This window comes from Rhinatrema bivittatum, chromosome 8 (assembly GCF_901001135.1).
Source record: "Rhinatrema bivittatum chromosome 8, aRhiBiv1.1, whole genome shotgun sequence".
NCBI classification, from domain to species: Eukaryota; Metazoa; Chordata; class Amphibia; order Gymnophiona; family Rhinatrematidae; genus Rhinatrema; species Rhinatrema bivittatum.
Window position 1 is genome coordinate 182,274,251 of NC_042622.1, and position 25,455 is coordinate 182,299,705.

General features: G+C 45.5%; 1 protein-coding gene across 2 annotated transcripts in view; it reads right to left on the reverse strand.

Moving 5' to 3' along the window:
• AKAP1 (A-kinase anchoring protein 1) overlaps window positions 1-25,455 on the reverse strand; it is a 214,352-nt gene that overhangs the window by 60,750 nt on the left and 128,147 nt on the right. For both annotated transcript variants that reach the window (XM_029611909.1, XM_029611908.1), the window contains exons 7-8: window positions 14,985-15,135; window positions 7,706-7,773 (exon numbers count right to left, since the gene is read on the reverse strand). In XM_029611909.1, coding sequence (XP_029467769.1) covers window positions 7,706-7,773; window positions 14,985-15,135 — 219 coding nt within the window. The remainder of the gene's footprint in view (window positions 1-7,705; window positions 7,774-14,984; window positions 15,136-25,455) is intronic.

Genomic DNA, 25,455 nt, shown 5'->3' on the forward strand with positions numbered 1-25,455 from the left:
AAGTGGCATCGGTCTTTTTACTGACCGGAGGCACAGTACCTGGATGTTCCCAGAGACTGTGCAGGAAGTCGAGAAGAACCTAGTGTACTGGGATAGCCATGACCTATTCTGGAGCATCCACAAACTATAGGACCTCCAACATTTTGTGGCGGGCGTCTTCCTCTGCTGAAAGTTGGAAAGGTATGGTTTCCGCCATCTCCCTGATGAAACTGGCAAAGGAGAGATCCTCCAGAGGTAAGCACCATCTCTCTTCCGGGGGTAAAGGCTCTGAAAGAAGTTCCACGGAGGCTTCTGAGGAACGGTCAGAGGCGGCATCCCCCCATGGGTCATAGGGAGACTCTTCTTCGCCAGCAAGGTGTCTGGGTCGAGGAGAAAGGCTAAACCCCAGAGAATGGGGCACGAGAGTGCCAATGGACAGTGAGGTGGCACAGTCAATGGTGGTACCGGCACTAAGGGCACTGGGACCTGGGAGGAATGCTGGGGCACCGGGAGACCCGACGGTCTGGGGACAAGATCCGGCATCGGTGGTCCCATCCCTGGAGATAGGCCAGGAGCCCGGAATCAGGATAGAGACCAGAGGAAGTACTGGTGGTTGACTGGGCACCAAAGGCCCCGCTGGTACGGGCTGTGCTGGCAGAGCACCGAGCAGGATGTCCAGTCTTTCCAGAAGGGGTGCCAACATGGAGGGCGCTGGTTCCAATACAGGTATGGGAGCTGGCAACAGTAGCGATTGAAAACCCCGAAGGGCAATGAGCACTGCCTGTTGGACCACGCAGTCCAACTCCTCTCGAAATGAAGGTGTGGACAAAACTGACCCTGGAGTAGGAGGCAGGCTAGGTGACACCAGAGCATCCAAGGGGATGCATGGGGGCTTGGTGCCAGTCACCCATATCGGTGGGGAACGCTTCGGGCTCCCGGGACCAGAGGAGAATGGGGGCTCCTCTCCCCAGGGCCTCTTCAGAGGAGGCTCGGTCGGGGCCTGAGCTGCACCGGACGGCAATGCACGTTAGTGCTGATGTTGATGTTTCCAACGGTGCTCGGCCCGGTCCTTCTCCGGCACAGAGGATGACGATGCGGAAGCCTTAGAATAGGTTGATGCCAGCGAAGGTCGGTCTCCAGCTCCTCGGTCCTCTTGGCGGGGCTTAGATGGGGAGGGTTCCAAGTCAGATGGCCCCCCTTGACTCGATGCACCCGGCACCAGGGTCGATGGAGCAGATTGCTTGGATCCAAACAAGTGCTCCATCTTTTCCAGGCGGGTGCACCAGCCTTTAAGAACATGCCATACTGGGTCAGACCAAGGGTCCATCAAGCCCAGCATCCTGTTTCCAACAGCGGCCAATCCAGGCCATAAGAACCTGGCAAGTACCCAAAAACTAAGTCTATTCCATGTTACCGTTGCTAGTAATAGCAGGGGCTATTTTCGAGGACAACTCAATTAATAGCAGGTAATGGATTATCCAATCCTTTTTTTTATTTTTTAAACACAGCTATACTAACTGCACTAACCACATCCTCTGGCAACAAATTCCAGAGTTTAACTGAGCATTGAGTGAAAAAGAACTTTCTCCGATTAGTTTTAAATGTGCCACACACTAACTTCATGGAGTGCCCCTTAGTCTATTATCTGAAAGAGTAAATAACCTATTCACATCTACCCGTTCTAGACATCTCGTGATTTTAAACACCTCTATCATATCCCCCCCCTCAGCCTCTCTTCTCCAAGCTGAAAAGTCCTAACCTCTTTAGTCTTTCCTCTTAGGGGAGCTGTTCCATTCCCCTTATTTTGGTAGCCCTTCTCTGTACCTTCTCTATCGCAATTATATCTTTTTTGAGATTCGGCGACCAGAATTGTACACAGTATTCAAGGTGCGGTCTCACCATGGAGCGATACAGAGGCATGATGACATTTTCCGTTTTATTCACCATTCCCTTTCTAATAATTCCCAACATTCTGTTTGCTTTTTTGACTGCCGCAGTACAGTGAACCAACGATTTCAATGTGTTATCCACTATGACGCCTAGATCTCTTTCTTGGGTGGTAGCACCTAATATGGAACCTAACATTGTGTAACTATAGCATGGGTTATTTTTCCCTATATGCATCCCCTTGCACTTATCCACATTAAATGTCATCTGCCATTTTGATACCCAATTTTCCAGTCTCACAAGGTCTTCCTGCAATTTATCACAATCTGCTTATGATTTAATTACTCTGAACAATTTTGTATCATCTGCAAATTTGATTATCTCACTCGTATTTTTTTCCAGTTCATTTATAAATATATTGAAAAGTAAGGGTCCCCATACAGATCCCTAAGGCACTCACTGTCCACTCCCTTCCACTGAGAAAATTGTTCATTAAATCAGACTGTTTCCTGTCTTATAGTCAGTTTGTAATTCATGAAAGGACATCTCCACCTATCCCATGACTTTTTACTTTTCCTAGAAGCCTCTCATGAGGAACTTTGTCAAACGCCTTCTGAAAATCCAAGTACATTGGTTCGCCTTCATCCACATGTTTATTAACTCCTTCAAAAAAGTGAAGCAGATTTGTGAGGCAAGTCTTGCCTTGGGTAAAGCCATGCTGACTTTGTTCCATTAAACCATGTCTTTCTATATGTTCTGTGATTTTGATGTTTAGAATACTTTCCACTATTTTTCCTGGCACTCAAGTCAGGCTAACTGGTCTGTAGTTTCCTGGATCGCCCCTGGAGCCCTTTTTAAATACTGGGGTTACATTAGCTATCCTCCAGTCTTCAGGTATAAAATTGCTTACATAGGTGTATAGAAGGCCTGAGATCCAAGGGCGAGCAAAGGCGTCCTTGGCTGGCTGGTGTTTGTCTGTGCAGAGAGCAGAATCTGCCCACTTTGTGATACAGGTGTGATGCAAAGAGGTCTATTGTTGGTTGCCCCCAACGTTGAAATATCCTGGTTGCTACTAAGTGATCCAGGGACCATTCGTGTGGTTGGAATTGACGTCTGAGTCGATCCGCCACTATGTTGTGAATGCCTGCCAGATAAGTGGCCCGGAGAAACATGGAGTGTGTCAGGGCCCAATCCCAAATCTGTGCGGCTTCTTGACAAAGAAGATACGAGCCCGTACCTCCCTGTTTGTTGATGTACCACATGGCTACTGTATTGTCCGTTTGGATCAGAACAGTCTTGTGTGAAAGGCAGTCCTTGAACGCATGCAGCGCATAACGTATAGCTTGAAGTTCCAGGAAATTGATTTGAAACGTTGCTTCGAGTTTTGTCCAAGTACCCTGGGATTTGAGATTGTCTATGTGAGCTCCCCAACCTAAGGTGGATGCATCTGTAGTTAAAGTTATCTGTGGGACTGGTTGCTGGAAGGGTAGGCCCTTGCGCAAATTGTCTTTGTTCGCCCAAAGTAGAGATGAACGTAGCTGGTGGGTTACTTGAATTGGAAAAGATAGTGGTTGAATGGCTTGGATCCATTGTGATCTTAGTCCACTGAGTTACCCTCATGGCTAATCTTGCCATAGGGGTGACATGAACTGTGGAAGCCATGTGGCCTAGTAAGGTCAGAAACTGATGAGCTGTTGCTTGTTTCTTTGAGTGAAGCAAGTTTGCCAGTAGGGAAAGTGTGTCTGCCCGATCGCCAGGTAGAAAAGCTTTTGAAAGTATGGTGTTCAATTCTGCTCTTATGAATTGAAGGAGGTGAGATGGAATGAGATGGGACTTTTGATAATTGATGAGAAAGCCCATGGAATGAAGTAGAGTAATGGTTCAGCTGAGAGAAGCCAGAGCTCCTTATTGAGATTGACTTCTGATGAGCCAGTCGTCTAAATAGGGAAAGACATGGACACTTTCCTTGTGCAAGTGTGCTGCTATTACTGCCAGACATTTGGTGAATACTCTGGGAGCAGAGGCAAGTCCGATTGGTAGTACTCTGTACTGGAAATGTTGATGACCCACCATGAAGCCCAGATACTTGCGATGAGGAGGGAATATTGGTATGTGAGCCTAAGCGTCTTGAAGATCCAGAGAACAAAGCCAATCTCCTGTTTGAAGAAGTGGAAGCATGGTGCCTAGAGAGACCATCCTGAACTTTTCTTTCTTCAGAAATTTGTTGAGATTTCTGAGGTCTAGGATGGGACGTAGGCCTCCGGTTTTCTTTGGAATGAGGAAATAGCGGGAATAGAATCCTCTGCCCTGCTGAGTCCGGGGCACCGGCTCTACAACTCTGGCTCTCAGAAGGGTGGATAATTCTACTTGTAATTAGATTATGTGATTTTCGCTTAGAGGAAGAGGTCTCGGAGGAGAATCTCTTGGAGTTGAGAGGAAATTGAGTTGGTAACCTCGAGGTATTATTGCAAGTACCCATTGGTTGTAGAAGGAGGATACTCTGCCTCCTATCGGAAGATCTGGTTGAGGATTGAAGAGATGGCTTTGGTCTCTGGAAAAAGCCTCAAAAGCCTGCAGCCGGTCCCGTCTGTGGCGGAGGTTGAGGCCTAGCCACCCTAGGTTGTCTGGGCTGAGCTCTTTGCTGCGGCCTAGATCTGCCTCTTGGTGCTGGAGGGTAATAACGCCTCTGTCGATAGAAGGGTCGTCTAGATTCTTTTCTTGGAGGCCGGCGAAATGAGTGAGTAGCAGAATCCTGTGGAACTAATGATAGTTGGCGCAGGGTTTCTGTGTGTTCTTTTAATTGTGCTACAGCATCTTGCACTTTAGAACCAAAAAAGTCATCACCAATACATGGTAAGTCAACTAACTTTTCCTGGACTTCAGGCCTGAGGTCTGAGGCTTTAAGCCATGCCCGTCTTGCACTTATACCAGAGGCTGCTACCCTGGAGGCTGTTTCAAAACCATCATAAGTGGCTCGGACTTTATGCTTGCCAGCTTCAAGTCCTTTGTGAATGATTGTTTGGGCTGCTTCCTGATATTGCTATGGTAATGAAGTTGAAAATTCTTGCATTTGTTTCCACAAATTCCTCTGATATTGAGTCATGTATAACTGATATGATGAAATTCTTGTATTTAACATGGCTCCTTGATAAATTTTCCTACCCAGGGAATCCAAGAATCTATGATTCTTGCCTGGAGGAGTGGAGGAATGCAGCCTTATCCTTTTTGATTTCTTTTGTGCAGATTCCACAACCACTGATTGGTGTGGAAGTTGTGCTTTTTGGTAGCTGGGAATAGACTGTACCAAATAAGTAGTGTCCACTGTTTTATTGATAGCAGGTACTGAGCATGGGGTGCTCCCAGAGTCTATGCTGTAAGTCTAGGAGGACTTCATGGATAGATATAGCTAATACTTGTTTTGGAGGATCCACAAATTGGAGGACCTCCAGTGTTTGCTGTCTAGCATCTTCCTCAGTTACCAGGGTGAAGGGTATGGTGTCCGCCATACCCTGAACAAAGTTTGAGAAGAATAAATCTTCCAGTGGAGATTTCTAACTTTGTTCTGGAGGGGAAGGATCTGACATAAATCCTTCAGAGGAAGTCTCTGTATGCCCGTCATCCCATGTATCATATGGATCGAACTGATGTGGAGACATTGGAGAAGATCCTGGTGGACGAGGAAGTCCAGAAGGACCTGGCTGCGGATCATCTATAGGTATCCGTCCAGGAATGTCTTCTCGTGGCTTGGATGGAATGGCACAGATGATTTCATCAAATTTCTTCATGAGAAGTTGGTACAGCGCAACTTCAGGATGTCCTGGAGCCCCAGGTGACATCGGCATCGGGTCAGGCATCGGCGATGGAATCTGTGTCGGTATCGATAGTCTCTTCAGTGTCTACTTAGGCTGTGGTGCCGGCACTGGCATCGGCAGGGTTGTTGGCATCGGCGCAGGCACCGGCTTCGGTACAGGCACCTGCATCGGTGCCGGCATCGGCGCAGGCAGACATCTGTTGATCCTTTAAGGCCTGGAGCACCGCTTGACGGATGAAATCTGACAATTCCTGCATAACAGCTGGTGCAGGCAGAGCAGCTGTACGTGGTGGCGGTGGAGGTGTCTATGTTTCTTCCACAGAGCCCTGTGGAGGTTCGACAACTGGTGCGTCTCCATGGGATGAAGGCCTTGGCACCGGAGGTACCGGTGTTTCCTGGATTCTAGGCCGTTTCACAGTCGATTCCTCCGGGGAGAGAAGCATCTCTGGTATCGATGGGTGTCTGTGCCAATGGCAGTGCTTTGAACGGTGTTCGGTTGCTGATTTCGTCAATGCTATAGATGACGTTGGCGATGGATGGTCCCCCGACCCTTCCGGACGACGTTTTTTCAAAATTATGCGTTTTGAGACTCCGGCCGGAGACTATTTAGTCGATGTGGAGGGAGATGGCAGAAGTTGTAGATGGAATAAATGCTCCATCATTTCTTGGCAGGCCTTTCTTCCCTTCGCGGTCATTTCTGCACATTTAGGGCAGCTTGTTAAGTTGTGTTTTCCCCCTAAACAAAGCACACACTCAAGGTGTGGGTCTGTAATGGACATTGTCAGATTACAGATGGCACATTTTTTAAATCCTGTGGCCATTTTAATGTAGACAGCCATCGATGAAATGAGAAGAAACATGAGAGGAAAAAAATACAAACAGTCTAACTTCAGTTAGTCAGCCAGAGTGACTCACTGCTCTCTTGATTAACAAATGTTGGTACCTAATCAAACCAATCACACTACCTCAACACCTTTCCAAGGTGAGTAACTGAACTGAACTTTTCAACCTTTTTACTTAGGTATACACTACTCCTAGCTTATTTCTAGCTTCTGGCTACTTTTTTTTCTTTAATACAAACACTCAGTTCTGCTTACTAGATGCCTTATACACACACAAACTACTGCTTACTAGCTGCCTTACTATTTAAAAATACAGTCTAACTTGTTTATTCGCTGCCTTACTGACTATTAAAAGCATTATTAAAAGCACAAACACACAAACACACTAAATTATATTCCCAAATAGTTAACTTTGCCCCAATACTTTTAAAAAAGACAGTGTCCCAAGCAAAAAATTACTGATTCCTTTCAGCCACCAGCAAGGTAATCCTCTCCTCTCAGTGCTCTCATCTGGGCACAACTCTGACATCAACGGACATCATGGGAAGGCCCAAGGCACAGGACACAAACGTCATGCGGGTCTGTTATGGACCTAGTCCACGGTCACTCTGGGCACTTCTGAAAACCGGTCGCCATGATAAAGAGGCGGTGTGCAGTCGGTGACAGTTTGTCACTGGGAGGTGAACCATCGAGAACCAACTGCAAAAGGGCGAAGCAGACTTTCCGAACGTCAGAGGAGTCTGTGCACGATGGGGAGAAGGGGAAGAATTGGAAGAATAACTTCAAAAAATTTCCATGAGGAAAATGTGAGGAAAAACTCAGAGCTCCAGTAACCGCAAGGCAACCGCTGAGCGGAAAAAGAGACTGAAGGGGGACCCCATGTGGCCACAGGGTTAGTGGCATGCTGGGCCATTCAAGTTCTAGAAATTTTGACAAAAGTTGTTCCATGATGGGGCTCCATCTGATGTCACCCATCTGTGAGGACTACCATCCTGCTTGTCCTGGGAGAATGGGCATTGAAGACCTTTAATTACTTATACTGTTCACCAGCTTTGCCTCATCGAGCCCAAAATGAAAATGGCATACGACTTCCAATTCTGCTAAAGGGTAAGAGCAACACATTAAATCTGTTTCTCCTTTTATAAGTATATGTAAAGGACCACCAGTAAATTAAGCAAGCTATTACCTGGGAGAGGTATCACATTATCCAATAAAACTTCTGCTCCTTGGAAAGGTAGAGTTACGAAATCAGACCTGAGAAGGGGGGAAAAACATTTGCTTAAAAGCTTAAATAAAATGTCTTCTTCCCAAGAAAAAGTATTTTAGTTTAAAGCATCTTCTCTGAAATTAATCTAAATCATAAATCACAGGTGGCCAACTCCAGTCCTCAAGAGGAGGAGGTTTGCATATAATAGAGGCAGTGCATGCAAATCTCTCATCTGCATACTCATTATGGGTATCCTGAAAACCAGGTCTGATGAAGCTCTTGAAGAAGGCAATGAGGGTAATGAAGAGTGAAAGGAGGGATGAAGTGTCATTCTGTTCTAGCTATACAGTTATTAGAGAGAGCAAAGAGAGTAACAGGAGTTTGGTGTTTATTAGCATAGGCAAACAGGCCACTCTGTGTCAAACACCGTTAAAAATAACAAAATAGGAAAAAGATAAACAAGTCAGTTACTACAAAACAAAGTCAACTGTATCAAAACATACTTCACTTATAGTAAATTAAATTTTACACAATAGTCAATAGTTCTTAAGACATTAAAAGATTAAGTAAAGATTAAATCATGCAAGAAATAATGTAGGATGAAGACCTGATATATAACATTAAAATGTGACAGAGGGTTTAAAAAAAAAACTGAAAAAAAAAAGGGCAAAATTTCCAAGAGTTCACAGCTGGGATCTCTGCCTGGGCATGATTACCATGGGGAAAAAAGAAAAGGAAAATTGGTTCTTACCTGCTAATTTTTGTTCCTGTAGTACCATGGATCAGTCCAGACACCTGGGTTCATCTCCCCCTATCAGCAGATGGAGAGAGAGAAAAAAAAACCCGCTAACACTGTATCTAAGCAACCGTGCCACCTGCAGTTCATCAGTATATATCTATATCAAAGCAGATAATAGCAAAAAATATGGAACCATTAAACAAGAACATGGAATGCAGCAAAGAACAATCTTACAGCTGAGCGGCGACTCTCCCCTTAATATAACCCCCTCCTAATTGGGTGGACTCTGGACTGATCCATGGTACTACAGGAACGAAAATTAGCAAGTAAGAATCAATTTTCCTTTCCCTGTATGTACCCAGATCAGTCCAGACACCTGGGATGTACCAAAGCCCTTACCCAGGGTGGGCTCTGGAGAGTCCCGCTCGCAAAACACTCTCGCCAAAGGAAGGGTTTGCTGGAGCCCCAACATCTAAGCGATAGTGCTTTGCAAATTTCCTGGGGGGAAACAAGTTGAGATTCCGCCCACGAGGCTGCTTGTGAACGTGTGGAGTGAGCACGCAAGCCTTCCGGAACTGGACGACCCCATGTAATATAAGCGGAAGAAATAGCCTCCTTCAATCATCATGCAATAGAGGCTTTAGAAGCCTTGGAGACTCTATTAGGACCACTCCACAGCACACAGAGGTGATCGGACCTCCTAAAGTCATGGGTAATCGAGGTAACGCAATAAAGCTCTCCGAACATCTAGACGTTTGAGCTCCCTCGCATTAGGATCCAACACCGGTAAGTTAGGAAAAGCCGGAAGTTCCACTGGCTGATTGACATGGAATGCTGAAACCACCTTTGGTAAAAAGGAAGGTACCGTCCCGTAAAGAAACTCCGGATTCCGAAATCTGAAGGAAAGGATCTAGACAAGATAATGCCTGTAACTCAAATTCTTCTAGCTAAACAAAGGTAATTTTTCTCATCGCCATTAAGTATCAAATCCTGTAACGTAGCCCTTTGGAGCAGCGTGAAGGGAGGTTCACACAGAGCTTTAAGAACTAGATTAATGTTCCAGGACGGACAAGATTTCTGAACTGGAGGATGAAGATTCATCGTACCTCTAACAAAACGAACCATGTCCATATGAGACGAAATCGGGGAACCTTCAATTTTGCCACAGAGAGCGCCCAGTGATGCTACCTGCACTTTAAGAGAACTAAGAAATAGGCCCTTGGTGAAGCCATCCTGTAAGAAAGATAATATTTCAGGAACGAAGGCCCTAAGAGGGCGAATTCTCCTAATGGAACACCAGGTCTCAAAAATCTTCCATACCAGAATATGAGAACATAAGAACATGCCATACTGGGTCAGACCAAGGGTCCATCAAGCCCAGCATCCTGTTTCCAACAGTGGCCAATCCAGGCCATAAGAACCTGGCAAGTACCCAAAAACTAAGTCTATTCCATGTTACCATTGCTAATGGCAGTGGCTATTTTCCAAGTGAACTTAATAGCAGGTAATGGACTTCTCCAAGAACTTATCCAATCCTTTTTTAAACACAGCTATACTAACTGCACTAACCACATCCTCTGGCAACAAATTCCAGAGTTTAATTGTGCGTTGAGTAAAAAAGAACTTTCTCCGATTAGTTTTAAATGTGCCCCATGCTAACTTCAGGGCGTGCCCCATAGTCTTTCTACTATCCGAAGGAGTAAATAACCGATTCACATCTACCCGTTCTAGACCTCTCATAATTTTAAACATCTCTATCATATCCCCCCTCATCCGTCTCTTCTCCAAGCTGAAAAGTCCTAACCTCTTTAGTCTTTCCTCATAGGGGAGCTGTTCCATTTCCCTTATTTTGGTAGCCCTTTTCTGTACCTTCTCCATCGCAATTATATCTTTTTTGAGATGCGGTGACCAGAATTGTACACAGTATTCAAGGTGCGGTCTCACCATGGAGCGATACAGAGGCATTATGACATTTTCCGTTTTATTCACCATTCCCTTTCTAATAATTCCCAACATTCTGTTTGCTTTTTTGACTGCTGCAGCACACTGAACCGACGATTTCAATGTGTTATCCACTATGACACCTAGATCTCTTTCTTGGGTTGCAGCACCTAATATGGAACCCAACATTGTGTAATTATAGCATGGGTTATTTTTCCCTATATGCATCACCTTGCACTTATCCACATTAAATTTCATCTGCCATTTGGATGCCCAATTTTCCAGTCTCACAAGGTCTTCCTGCAATTTATCACAATCTGCTTGTGATTTAACTACTCTGAACAATTTTGTGTCATCTGCAAATTTGATTATCTCACTCGTCGCATTCCTTTCCAGATCATTTATATATATATATATATATATATATATATTGAAAAGCACCGGTCCAAGTACAGTTCCCTGAGGCACTCAACTGTTTACCCTTTTCCATTGAGAAAATTGACCATTTAATCCTACTCTGTTTCCTGTCTTTTAACCAGCTTGTAATCCACGAAAGGACATCGCCTCCTATCCCATGACTTTTTAGTTTTCGTAGAAGCCTCTCATGAGGGACTTTGTCCGACAGAACTCGAACTGGACGATTCCGTAATAAACGGCAGAAACTCCTCCAAGGCCAAGCGAACTACCCTGGTCTCTAGACTGTTGATAGACCACACAGACTGTCTCGTGGACCATGTTCCCTGAACCGAATGGGACTGACAAACAGCTCCCCATCCAGAGAAACTAGCATGGGTCGTAACTACCATCCAATCGGGAACTTCGAGCTCCACTCCCCGACTGAGATTGGAAGTCTGAAGCCACAATGACAGACTGTTTCTTGGCAAACCCTCGAGAGGTAAGCTGATATGATATTCTTCCGATACTAGCTTCCAGCGGGACACCAATGCCATCTGTAGTGGTCTCAAATGGGAAAATGCTCAGGGAACCAAGTACAGCGTGGAGACCATCGAACAGAGTACCTGTAAGTAGTCCCAGACCTTGGGTGCATGCAACTGCAAAAACCGGCAGATCTGGGCCTGAAGTTTCAAGATTCGATCTTGAGAGAGAAAGATTCTGCGTATAAGAGTATCGAACCAAGCTCCTAAATACTCCAAAGTTTGTGTTGGTGATAGCTGACTTTTGTTGTGATTCACTACTCAGCCTAGGGACTGTAGGACTTCGAGAACTCTATGAACAGACTTACGGCATAGAGACTCTGACTTGGCTCTGATCAACCAATCATCCAAATATGGGTGAACTAGAATACCCTTCTTTCGAAGGAAAGCTGCCACTGCCACCACCACCTTGGTGAAAGTCTGGGAAGCCGTGGTGAGACCAAATGTAAAAGCCTGAAACTGAAAATGTTGACCCAGAATCATGAAACTGAGAAAACGCTGAGTCCTGATGGATGGGAATATGTAGATAAGCCTCCATGAGATCAAAGGAAGCCAGGAATTCTCTTTTGCATACTGCCGCTGTGACTAACCTGAGGGTTTCCATCCTGAAGCGTGGCACCTTGAGTTTTGCATTGACCTTCTTTAAATCGAGTATCGGTCAAAACAAGCCCTCCTTTTTGGGGACCAGAAAACAAATGGGAGTATCTCCTCTAAAGGAGCTCTGCTCTGGGAACTGGTACTACTGTACTTAACTGACATAACCGTCTAGAGTCAGTTGTACCACCGCTCGCTTGACCGGATAGGTGCATGGGGAAATTAGAAACAGTACCCGTATGGGAAGCAAATTCTAAAATGTAACCGTTTATCATCACATTGAGAACCCACTGGTCTTGAGTGATCTTGGCCCACTCATCATAAACATGCCGTAAGCGACCTATTATAGGAACGACAGAGTGGACCAGCCTGGCATCATTGGATAGACTTACCTCTTGCTGAGGAGCCAGAGGACCCCCCCTAAAGAACCTTCTGGCTTGACGAAAGGATTGTCCCCATGCTTGCCCCCGCGAAAAATATTGTCTCTGCAGTCCCGGCATACCACAGGTAGGCCGCAATCTTCTGTAGGATCGAAAACGAGACCTTGATTGAAAAAAATCTTTCCCTTAGGTTTATCCTCGGGTAACTTGAGGACTTTGTCTTCAAGAGACTGGATCAGCTGCTCTAGATCCTCGCCAATCAAGAACTTACCTTTGAAAGGCAAGGATGCCAATTGTGCCTTAGAGGAAACATCTGCCGCCCAATTGCGAAGCCAAAGCAACCTTTGGGCGGCCACAGCTGATGTCATTACTCTGGAGGAAGTACGCACCAAATCACAGAGGGCATCCGCACCGTAAGCCACAGCTGCTTCCACACGCTCAGCCATATCCGCGTCCACACCTGATTGAGACAAAATTACCTTGACGCTGCTGTACCCACTGGAGACAAGCACACTGCAAGAAACTTGAACAAAGCGCTGCATGCAAACCCAGGGACGCCACCTCAAAAATCCTTTTAAGGTGTAACTCCGTCTTATGATCTTGTACATCTTTTAAAGCGGCTGAACCAATAACCGGAATCATGGTGCGCTTAGTCACAGCAGACACCGCTGCATCTACTTTCGTGAGAGAAAAAAACAACTCTAAATCCTGTTCTGTTAGAGGGTAAAGTTTCCCCATGGCTCTGCCAAACTTTAAACCAGAATCAGGAGTCCCCCCCATTCCTCCTCTAACAACTTCCTAACCGATTTGTGGTAAGGGAAAGAAGTTGGAGGATCTCGGATGGCACCTAGTACCGGGTCCTTGCTGTCCAAATCCTGGTTCTCCTGAGGCATTTTAACCCCAACAACCTGGTAAGCCAAGGGAAGCAAAACCTCCAGCTCTTCCCTTTTAAAAAGGTAGACCACCTTATGAATAAAAGAGACCGGGTCATCCCCTTGACCTGCATCCTCGGTAGCCAGAATAACCGGAGCCACCAGGGGAGCTTACCCAGACCCCGAACCAGTACCACCAGGAGCTATGATAGCATCCTCCGGATCAACCGCCCCAGCTGCATCACCTTGTGGGCGAACAATCAAGCCCTGTGCCCTATTACCGGGCATAGGAGACCTCCTGGGACCCCCGAAGGACCCTCAATGGGCTGGACTGGTGGAATCTGCGGCTGTGTAGTCCCCCCAAGTCGCTTTCTGTCTGGCCATATAGGCATCATGAAGTAACAAAACAAAGTCTGTGGAGAAAAGCCTCCCTGCATCAAAACCAGCATGGTCTGGTTGAAAAACAGGCAAACCAGAGCTTTCCTCCCCTTCTAGCCCTCCCTGCCCGTTCCCCAACCCGGAATGGACCAGAGACAGATGGCGGACCCTCCCCCCCGGCAATGCGGGAACTGCCACGCAAAATCCAAAATGGCCGCCATTCCCACGCCGGCCAGGTGAGGTAAAAAAGAAGTTGCAGCCAGTCCAAAAAACAACTATACTCGTCACTGTTTAGCGGAAGAAGGAGCCACAGACGAACCCTCCCCACCGTCTGCACAGTTAGCACATAACCCCGACCTATTAAGCTGGGAAGAATCAAAGCTGCATGAATGGCATGCCCTGCCACAAGCCATAAGGTAGAGATAAAATTAAAATCCTCTCTCTGAAGGTACTCACCACGACAGAAAAAAGGTCCCTCAAACAAACAGCCAGAGCCCCACAAAAAGCTCCTAAGGGAAGGAAGTCACTCGCCTGTAGAGCAATGCTCCATGCAAACAGTTTGTTTTGTTTTTTTTAATTAGCTTTAGTTAAAAATGAACAACCTGCCCTGAAAAATAGACAAAAATAGCCAAAATATTCTTGTAAAAAAGTATTGTAAAGAGCCTGCAGCCGCCTCAGCAGCCTCGTTAAGGGAGGGATCTGGACAACCAGAATTAAACATCACAGGCGCCCAGACCAAGTACACACAAGGGTACCAATCCCTGGCTCGGCCGCCTCAACCGAACAGGAAAGAACCCTAAGGATTGTAAAAAAAATAAAAAACCCCGGGGAGGAAGGCTCAAAAGAAAAAAATATTAGCTGAAAAAAATATTAGTCAACTGCAGGATTAACAGCCTCTGCCATCTGCTGGAGACAGAGAAATACTGACGAACTGCAGGTGGCACGGTTGCTTAGATACGGTGTCAGCGAGGTTTTTTTTTCCTCTGCTCCATTTGCTGATAGGGGGAGATGAACCCAGGTGTCTGGACTGATTCGGGTACGTACAGGGAAAAAAAAAAACCCAAAAAAAATTATGGCTAAGCAATCTCATTTTATTAGATACCCTTTAGGGAAGTGCCACAATGTGCTTTTCTCTATGGCAGCTGGCTTTTTCTCATATATTCCATTACTGCTGGAAGGACAGGCGGGAACCAAAAGCATTAATGATCTAAAACCAACCACTCCAGTGAGAAGTCCGTGGATCCCATCCTACTGTCCAACATAAGCTGTGCAAGGTTTTACTCGTCCTTTCCCTTCCTTGCCCCAAGCTAAACTATCACCTTCAAGTCTTTATCCACTGCTTGCTAAAACAAGGTTCCATACTTGACACTTCCATTACTATGCACAGAGTTTTATCTGGAGCATAAAAAAAATATGAACCTGATTTGTCTGAGAATTTCAATTTTGACTCTCTCATATCCACCGTAGTCCACATATCTGATTTCAACCTCATTTCCATCTTTGTAGTAGGCAACAACCTGAGCTCGCCACCAAGCCCCATCCACACCAGGTGCAGCACAGATAACACCAACTGCAAAGGAAGAATTAAGTACGTTAACCAAAACAGGTGACATTGACAAGCTACAGTAAAGTTACATTGCTCACCTGTAACATGTGTTCTGAGAGAGCAAGATAAATCAGCCACACAAGTGGGTGATGTCATTTAATGGCACAGAAATAGTTAAGCTCTGTTAGAGCTCAGAAAAATCGAGATTGCTTTTCTAAGCATGTGCAGGGATTTCTGTGCAGCAACTTGCCACACAAAACCCTCAATCTTTATAGCAAACCATTCTTCAATTTTAAGGGGAAGTGGGAGGGTCTGTGTGGCTGATTTATCCCATCTACAGAGAATCCCTGTTGGCTTTCTCCATGGACATGCAGGATAAAGTCAGCCACACAAGTAGGGACTCTCAAACTGAAGGTTGTGAATGACTGTTTTCTGCACCTTAGATCATTGCAACATAATTGTCTGTAGTTGGAGAAAGTAGAGTTGAAAGAATCAATTAAATAAGCTTTCAAGAACTTCCTGACTAAAGCTATTGTCTTAATGCAAAGTGTTTTCTAGCAAGTTTTGAGCTGTAAAAATATGGATGGAAAACCAAACAGCAGCTTTGCAGATATCGTCTATGGAAACCAAGTGAAGATATTACAAGGAAATTGTCAAAGCTCTGATAAGTTTTCATTTTACTTTGAATTTGCAGTCCTGATTGATTAAAAAAAAAAAGTGCAGTCATATCTAAGTAGAGAAAGTCCTCTTTGTAAATGAAACCCCTTGTTTGACTAGGTTAAAAGAGACAGACAATTGAGAGGAATTTCTGTAGGATTTTGTTCTTTTCAAATAGAAAAACACTTCTGCAGTCCAATGTATGAAGATCCTGTGTTCCTTTATGGACGTGAAGTCTTAGAATGATGGTAATATAATGGATTAATTTAAACTGAAAAAAAAACTCAGTAAAAATTTGACAAAAGTGTTCAAAATTGTTGTGAAACATTCGAGTATAGAGCGAGTATGAAACTAACTTGCAATTTGTTTGCTCTTTGGGCAGAAATAACTGCTAAGAAGGGAATTTTATATTTGCTGTGGCCAATGGTTCAAACTGAGGCTTCATCAACTGAGCAAGATTCCAAAGAACAGGTGGATCTGATTTTGGAGGCTTCAGATTCATGGGTTCATTCATGAATCTGGCAACTGTAGGCTGTAAGAAAGAGAGGCATCATCATAGTTTCTGTTATCGCACTAATGTGAACTGACAGTTTTAAAATCTGCGATAAAAAGGTTTAGTAGATACTTGGTCAAGATAAGACATTTAAATAGGTCCTGAGTAAAACATGAGCACCAGACAGTAAATCTTTTCCATTTAAAGTTGTAAGATTTTCTGGAAGAGGGCTTACTGATATAAGAATCACCTTCTTAACCTCGATGGGTAACAGCAAAGATTACACTAGCTGACTTCCAACATCCAGTCAGAATCAAAGATTGAAGGTCAATGTACAAGGAGGAAATTTTTTTCCAAATGAAGAAAGGTCGTTAGTGGAGTACCAACAGGGAACAAGTGAGGTGATCAAATTATTCAAAGTTGTTAAAACAGTAGTGGATTGTGAGGAACTGCAGAAGGACCTTGAGAGCCTAGGCATCTGACATTTAATGTGGAAAACTGCAAAGTGATGCACATAGGGAAAAAATAATCCCAATTTACAGGGACACCATGCTGGCTTCTGTATTAGGAATTAACACCCAGGAAAAGAACCTTGTAGTTCCTGTGCATAATACATTGAACTCCTCAGCTCAGCATGTGGTGGCAGTCAAAAAAGCAAATAGAATGTTCAGAATGACTTGAAAAGGAATGGAGAATAAAACAGACAATATCACAACCACATCTTAAGTATTGTGTATAGGGCTGGTTGCTCCATCTTGAAAAGCAAGTTTGCTTACTGTAAATGGGGTTCTCAGACAGCAGGATGACTTAGCCAGGGCATATGGGTGATGCCATCCAATGGCTCCAAAATGGCTCTCTCTAGTTCAGTAAAGGTTTACTACTGAACATTGCTGGAGTTCCCGCATGAAATGTTGACTCATGAGTTCCTCAGTTAACTGTAGAACTGAATTTTACTTAGGTACTAACTCTCCAAGGAGGACGGCGGGTATTAAGCATGCCTAAGACATCCTGCTATCTATGCAGAACCCCATTTGCAGTAAGCAAACTTACCGCCATTGACAAGTAGGGCTGAATAAGCCATGACAAGTGGGGAGTCCCAACTTGAGCCAAAGGCTGCATGGTGAAGTCTTTACTGAAAAAGTGACCCAGACTGCCTCCACCTACCACCCACCTTGAAGAGTGGACTACCGGGTAAACAGGCAACTGCTTGCCTAAAGCTACCATCACTTCTGAGAGATTGTCTAGATCAGTGGTTCTCAACCTTTTTCCCATCGTGACACACCTGACAGACCAAGATCACATGTGTGACACACTGCTCATTACAATTTACGGCGGAAATAAAAAATAAAGGTCCAGTATTATTTTTATTGTTAAGAATGACACAAGAAAGAGATATATTGTATCTGAACAGCACCAATTTCCAGCACTTAACAGTAACCACCTTACCTAAGAAAAGGCAACACTGAAAATATTACACCAGGCCTTAAGACACCAATACATCTCCTATTAGGAAAATGGACCAAGTCAGGCTGCTATAGAGCCCTACACAGAAACTACACCCCAGCAGAGAACCTCACCTGAATCACATGCACTGACCCTCACCTAACAAAGAATAAAGAGACCGAAATGCATAACTGGAAGCATGCAGACAAAAACTGAATTGGAAACCGCAAAAAGCCAGAGGCTCTGTATGCAGTGCAACAAAGGAAAAAAAGAAACATCACCCATCCTTATAAAACAAATCAAGAAATATGAAATCAGTAGCAGTAAAACCATACTAACAAAAAGAACAGATTATTTCAAAACAGCAGATGAATGGAATATCCAATAATTAAAAACACATATAAAATTCTAGATACCAATAAAATATTTTAAAGAAGCAGACAAAGACCCAGTAATGAAAAATAGCAAATGTTGCTTACCTGTAACAGGTGTTCTCACAGGACAGCAGGATGTTAGTCCTCACATATGAGTGACATCACAGGATGGAGCCCAATCACGGAATACTTTTGTCAAAGTTTCTAGAACTTTGACTGGCACCTACTGGGCATGCCCAGCATGGCACTAAACCTGCAGCCAGCAGGGTTCCCTCTTCAGTCTTGTTTAAAGCTACAGGAAGTGCCAAAAAATAAAATAAGAAAATGTAACAAACCCAACACCGTGGGGCGGCGAGCGGGTTTCGTGAGGATTAACATCCTGCGAACACCTGTTACAGGTAAGCAACTTCTGCTTTCTCACAGGACAAGCAGGATGTAGTCCTCACATATGGGTGAGTACTGAGCTGAGGATGTCAGAGAAATGCACCAAATGTACCCAAGATAAGCAATAGGCACAAGGACTGGGGTGGAATTTGGTAGAGGGCATCCTGAACCCTAACGGGCAGGCGGAAGGGTGTTGGTACGTCAAGTTGTAAAAAGGTTGCGCAAGACAGACTGGCCGAAGATGGAATCTTGTCTTCCGGCCTTGTCTAAGCAATAATGGGCTGTAAAGGTATGGAGAGAACTCCACGTAGCAGCCCTGCAAATGTCAGGATGCGGCACCGAGCTTAGGTGTGCTTTAACACGGTCTTGAACTGGAATGCCTGCTTGCTGATTGCAAAAGGATATGCAGTCAGCTAACCAGGAGGAGAAAGTCTGCTTACCCACAGGCTGCCCCAATTTGATGGAATGGAAAGAGACAAACAATTGAGTGCTTTTCCTGTGGGCAGCTGTATGGTCTAGATAGAAGGCTAGAGCCTGTTTGCAGTCAAGGGTGTGCAGAGCCTGTTCTCCTGGATTGGTGTGGGGCCTGGGAAAGAAGGTAGGCAGTATAATGGACTGATTAATGTGAAACTCTGATACTACCTTAGGTAAGAACTTAGGGTGAGTGCGGAGTTACTGCCCAGTCCTGCAGAAGTTTAGTGTAAGGCGGATAGGTAACTCACTAACTCTGCGAGCGGATGTGATTGCCAAAAGAAAAATCACTTTCCATGTGAGATAGCAAAGATCACAGGATTGGAGAGGCTCGAATGGTGGTTTCATGAGCAGACCCAAAACCAGATTGAGGTCCCAAGAAGGGGCCAGAGGGCGTAGTGGAGGTTTGAGGTGAAGCAAGCCTTTCAGAAAACGTGTTACGAGGGGTTGTACTGAAATAGGAACATCCCCGACACCTTTATGGAAGGCGGCCACTGCACTGACATGCATTCTAATGGAGGAAGTTTTTAGACCTGATTCTGACAAGTGCCAGAGAAACTTTGTGGTGGAACAGGTAAAGGGATCAAGGGATTGAGAAGAACACCATGACTTAAACCTGTTCCATTTATATAGGTAAGACTTTCTCGTGGAAGGCTTTCGTGAAGCATTCAGGACACGGGAAACTTGCTCCGAAAGGTTAAGTGGTTGAAGAATTAACCTTTCAACATCCAGGCCGTCAGGGACAAAGCTTGAAGACTGGGGTGGCGTAGGCACCCACCATTCTGAGTGATGAGAAGCGGGTCCGTTCCCAAGGGAATGTGCCTGCGAATGGAGAGATCCTGAAGTACTGGATACCACACTTGGCGAGGCTAGTGAGGTACTGTCAGGATCATGCATCCTTTGTCCTGACGTAACTTCACGAGAGTCTTTGAGAGAAGAGGAAGAGGAGGGAATACATATAGGAGACCGGTTGCCCATGAGAGGGAGAACGCATCTCTTGGCTGTGAGTGTTTGCTGCGAGTGAGAAAGCAAACATACTTCAGGGTGCAAGTCCGAAGACTTAAGTCAGGCCCATCTTCTTGCCGAAATAGCAGTTGCAGATACCCTGGAAGCGGTGTCAAAGATATCATAAGATCATCTTATTTCATGCTTCCCTGCCTCAAAACCCTTGTGTACTAGGGTTAGAAGTTGTTCCTGGAATTGCTGAGGCAGGGACTCTGCAAAGTCCTGTATCTGCTTGAATAAGACCCTGTTGTACTGGGTCATATACAGCTGGTAGGAGGCGATCCGAGAGATAAGCATCAATCCCTGGAAGACATGCCAGCCAATGGCATCCAGGAATTTCTGTTCCTTACCTGGGGGAAAGAGGGGGGGGGGGTTTGATCTTTTTGCCCTTTTTTGGGCAGAATCTACAACCTCCGATTGGTGATCCAGCTGAGGTTTCTGGAATCCTGGGGCTTACTGGACCAAATAGGTGGTATCAGCTTTTCTGTTGACTGGACCAACAGAATCAGGGTGTTCCCATTTCTTTTTGAGGAGATCCAAAAGAACCTTGTGAATAGGGATGGAGGTTATTTCCTTGGGAGCATCCAGGAATTGTAACAGCTCCATCATTTGATGTCTGTCATCTTGTTCAGTCTGCAATTGGAAGGGAACCAATTCAGACATTTCCTTCACAAAATGTATGAAGGATAGGTCGTCTGGAGGAGAACGCTTCCTGCTTTCAGTAGGAAAAGGTGGCAATGGCAAGTCATCAGTGTCTTGAGAAGAATCGTCTGTCCAGGTGTTATAGGGATCAGGACCTGCCCCTCTAGGAGCCTGAGAAGGACGGGACAATGGTATTCCTGAAGGTCCCGGTCTAGGTTCCGATGGCATCAAGGGAAGTGCTGGAGGCACAGATGAAGGCATCGAGGGCATTGATGGGCGCATTGGCATCGATGGTTGAGGCATCGGAAGAACTCCTGATGGAGGAATGCGGAACGGTGTTTCCCCTCCCGATGACAGAGTAAGCGGGGAGGGCACCGGAGCCATCGGTGACCCAGGATCCACCGGTGGAAAAAGCGGCTATAAGCACTTCCATCTTCGAGGGCAGCGGTGTCATTGCTACTGGAATCGGATTGTTGGTCAGTTCCACAATCGGCACCGGTTTCGGAGGAACTTGGAGTCTGTGCATCGCCTTATCAATGGTCTCCTGAACCATCCGGTCCAGTTCTTCACAGAGACCTGGAGCAAGCAGCCCTGGCTCCGGAAGGGAAGAAGGAGGCAGAGGCATAGCCGGAGGGGCCACCGTTAAAGGCGGAGTCGCAGCTCCCGATGCCCGTCCGGGTGAGGGTTGCCTCAGTGACCCGGTCGCAGAAAGGGTTGGTGCCTTTTCTGGATGGGGTTTCTTCCATGGCGGCTCGGATGATGGCGAGGTCGAAGATTTTCCTTCCTCGATAGTCCGAGACTTGTGGTGTTGATGCTGATGTTTCTCTCTATGATCCTCTTGGTCCTGAGGGGGGAGGAGAGGTAGTCGAAGGCCGAGAAGTCGTCGACGCCGAGAAGTCATCGACGCCGGATGGTCACTGGCCAGTGGCCAATACTGGCACGAAGTGGAGTGTGCTGGTTCAGATGTCGTTGATGCAATAGACGGCGGAAATTGAGAACGGAAGAGAAGTTCCATTTTCTCCATTCTGGCCTTGCAACCTTTTGGTGTCATTAAGGCACATTTGGTGCAAGTCAGGACATCATGCTTGCACCTGAGACACATTACACAGACTTTATGTGGGTTTGTAATGGACATGGTGTGAGTACAGTCCGGGCACCGACCAAACCCAGACGCCATGGCCTTTGAAAAATGTAGCCGCGGTATGGTCGATGGCCAGTAGGCCGCGAGGGCCAAACTCGACGGGAATCGATCGAAACCGGGTAAAAAAAACTTACCGGAGTACCATGGAGTCAAAAATTTGACGGAGGGACCCCAGTGGGGTATGAAAGTTTTTAGTAATTTCGTGAGGAAAATTCTTGTCGGGAATCTCTATGGAGTTCCTTAACCCACGTGGCTACTGCTGCGCAGAAAAAAGAAGACTGGCTGCAGGTTTAGTGCCATGCTGGGCATGCCCAGTAGGTGCAGGTCAAAGTTCTAGAAACTTTGACAGAAGTGTTCCGTGATTGGGTTCCATCCTGTGATGTCACACATATGTGAGGACTACCATCCTGCTTGTCCTGTGAGAAAATAAAGATACAAAGAATGTTTTGCTCTGCATACCTGGGAACGTTTGATATCCAGATGCCCTGAGATTGTTTTGAATTAGCAGGAGGAGGGATGGTTTGCTTGCAACTTTCTCCTCTCTCTGTCTCACACTGGCTGGCTCTCAGTCACTCATATACACATGCTTTTTCTCTCTCACTTATATAGGCTCTTAATTACACATTTGCACACATGCTGTCTCTTTTCAGGCTTACACACACAGGCTTTCAATCACACATACATGCTGTCCTTTTCTCACACAGACTCATTCACATGCTTACAAACAAGCTCTCTCTCTCAATTACACACAGGCTCTCAATCACATACTCACATGCTCCCTCACCTAAACCAGCTCTCAATCACACACATGCTCTCTTTCATATGTACAGGCTCTCAATCATTCACACAGGATCTCAGACACATGCTTGCTCATTCACTCACTCTCCCTTCACCCCCCCCCCCCCCCAGAACTAGCGGCAGCAGCAGCCTCCTCCACTTCTAACCCTAAAGGTTGCAGCAACCTACATTTTCGGCCCTCGCGGAGCAAGGAGTACCATAGGCCACAGGGGTTGGCGACATTCTTCGTTTTTCTCTGAGCCGCGCTGCTCATTCCTTCAGACTGTGCCTCTCCTTTTCTTCAGGCCATTGCCTAGAGCACTAGCAAGGTCTCTTCTTCCCATGTACGCACCCGCTGCTCACCACTTCCTCTTCCTAGCCGGAGGGGGGTGGGGGCGGTAAGAAGAGAGCATGCCGGTGCTGCTGACTCCAGCTCTCTGCCGCATTCTACCCGGGCTTTCAGCGTTTTAAGCCTGGGTGTAAGACCTGTCTTGCTCGGGTAGGGGGAGCAGCTGGGTCAGCAGGGGACCGTGAAGTGTGGCGACACACCTGCTTGTCCTTGGTGACACACTGGTTGAGAACCACTGGTCTAGATAGTAATGGGACATGATGATTGCTGCAGCTTTGCAAACGTCTTCAATGGCCATGGCTCTTAGGTGAGCCACTGAAGTAGCTATGGATCTTACTTGATAAGCTTCGACAGAGTTTGGGATCTGGAGGCCAGCTAGAGCCTACAATGGACAATACAATCTGCTAGCCAGTTTAGCAATGTGCACTTGGCAACAGCTATTCCCTGTCTGTTAGGATCATAAGAGACAAAAAGTTTAGAAGCCAGATTATGTGGTTGAGTCCTTTAAATATGCCAAGGTCCTTTTACAGTGCAGTGAATGGAGGGCTTCTCCTATATGTGCAAGAGGTCTTAGAAAGAATGTCAAAATGATGGTGAAATTACTTCTTACCTGATCATTTCCTTTCCCTAAATATAGTCAGACCAGTCCAGACAAATGGGTTATGCATGCCAACCTGCAGACGATGACATAAAGACAAAGTTCCTGGATGGAATAAATACCTGCTTCAGGAACTAACAAGAGAGGGAGCTATTTTAGTTTCAATTCTTAGTGGAACGTAGGATTTGGTGACAGAGGTAACCGTAGTGGGGCCATTTGGCAACAGTGATAACATGATGAAATATGAAGTAATGACTGGAAGGGGGACAATATGTAAATCTACAGATCTAACAATTTTCAAAAGGGAAGCGTTGATAAAATGAGGAATAGTTAGAAAGAACTGAAAGGTGCAGCTGCAAAGGTTAAAAATGTACAACAGGCATGGACATTGTTTAAAATACAATCAAAGAAGCACAGTCCAGATTTATTCCACGCATTAAGTAAGATGGAAGGAAAGCAAAACAATTACCAGCATGGTTAAAAGGTGAGGTGAAAGAGGCTATTTTAGCCAAAAAAAACATCCTTCAAAAATTGGAAGAAGGATCCATCTTAAGAAAATAGGAAAAGCATAAGCATTGTCGCGTTAAGTGTAAAACATTGATAAGGCAGACTAAGAGAGAATTAGAAATGAAGTTGGCCATAGAGGCAAAAACACAAAAACTTTTAAAAATATATCCAAAGCAAGAAAAGCAAGTTTGCTTACCATAATACGGTGTTTCTGTAGATAGCAGGATGAATTAGCCATGCTGTCATCGGACTTGTCAGTCAGGTGTCTGAGGTGGAGCTTTTCAAAGCTGATACAGAGCTTAGCTCTGTGCAGCTGCGCGTGTGTTCCCACGAAGGAAGGCAGAATCTCCTCAGTCTATATTTAAGCAGTAAGAAAAAAGGCTATCCAGGGAGGTGGGCGGGTCAGCATGGCTAATTCATCCTATCTACGGAAACACTGTTTATGGTAAGCAAACTTGCTTTTCCCATCAATAGCAGGGCTGAATTAGCCATGTTGTCATGGGAGTCCCAAGCTCCCAGTCACGCATCAAGATATATTGTCTTTTTTTTTGCGTGACTTATCTGGCGTGGACAGCAGAGTTTGAGTTATGAAACTAAAGTATCTAAGACCGCTCTTCCCAGCTTGGCATCTTAGGATGTTTGCTAGTCTAAACAGTAATGGGATGTGAATGTATGTAGAGTGTGGCCACTTTACAGATGTCGACAGGAGGAACCTGACGTAGATGGGCCAACGAGGTGGAGATTGCTTGCAATTGATGAGCATTTGGTTTTACCTGCAGTGCTATATCTTTGTTGTAGCAGAATTGAATGCATTGTGCTATCCAGCTAGAAATTGTCCGTTTTGCCACTGGTAGGCCAGGGGCATTTGGGTTAAAGGAAAGGAATAGCTGGGATGGTCTTGAATTTGATTGTGTCCTAGTCTTATAGTAGGCTAGTGCTCGTTTACAGTCCAGAGTGTGTAGTAACTTCTCTCTGTCGTTATGGTGAGGTTTGGGAAAAAATGTAGGGAGGTCTATGGACTGGTTGATGTGAAAGGCTGAAACCACCTTCGGAAGGAAGGATGGGTGAGACTGTAGCTCTGCCTTGTGGTGGAAGAATTGAAGGTAAAGCTCGTAATGTACAAGTGCTTGTAGTTCACTGACTTGGCGAGCTGAAGTTACAGCGACGAGGAATACCACTTTCCATGTGAGATACTTCACATGTGCCGAGCCCAAGGATTCAAAAGGAGGAAGCATTAATTGTTCTAGGACTAAATTGAGGTTCCAGGCCACTGGAGACTTGTATATTGGGGGTTGGAAGTGGTAGAGGCCCATAATGAATCTAGAAACCAGTGGGTGTTGGGATATTGGGTGGCCCTGGAGGGGCCTGTGGTAGGCTGCGATGGCACTGAGGTGCACTCGGCCGGAGGTCGGTCGGTAGCCCTTTTGAGTATAAGGTGAATAGGTAATCTAGTAAATTGGTTGGAGAGCAGTCAAAGGGATCGTAATCGAATTCTCACATTCT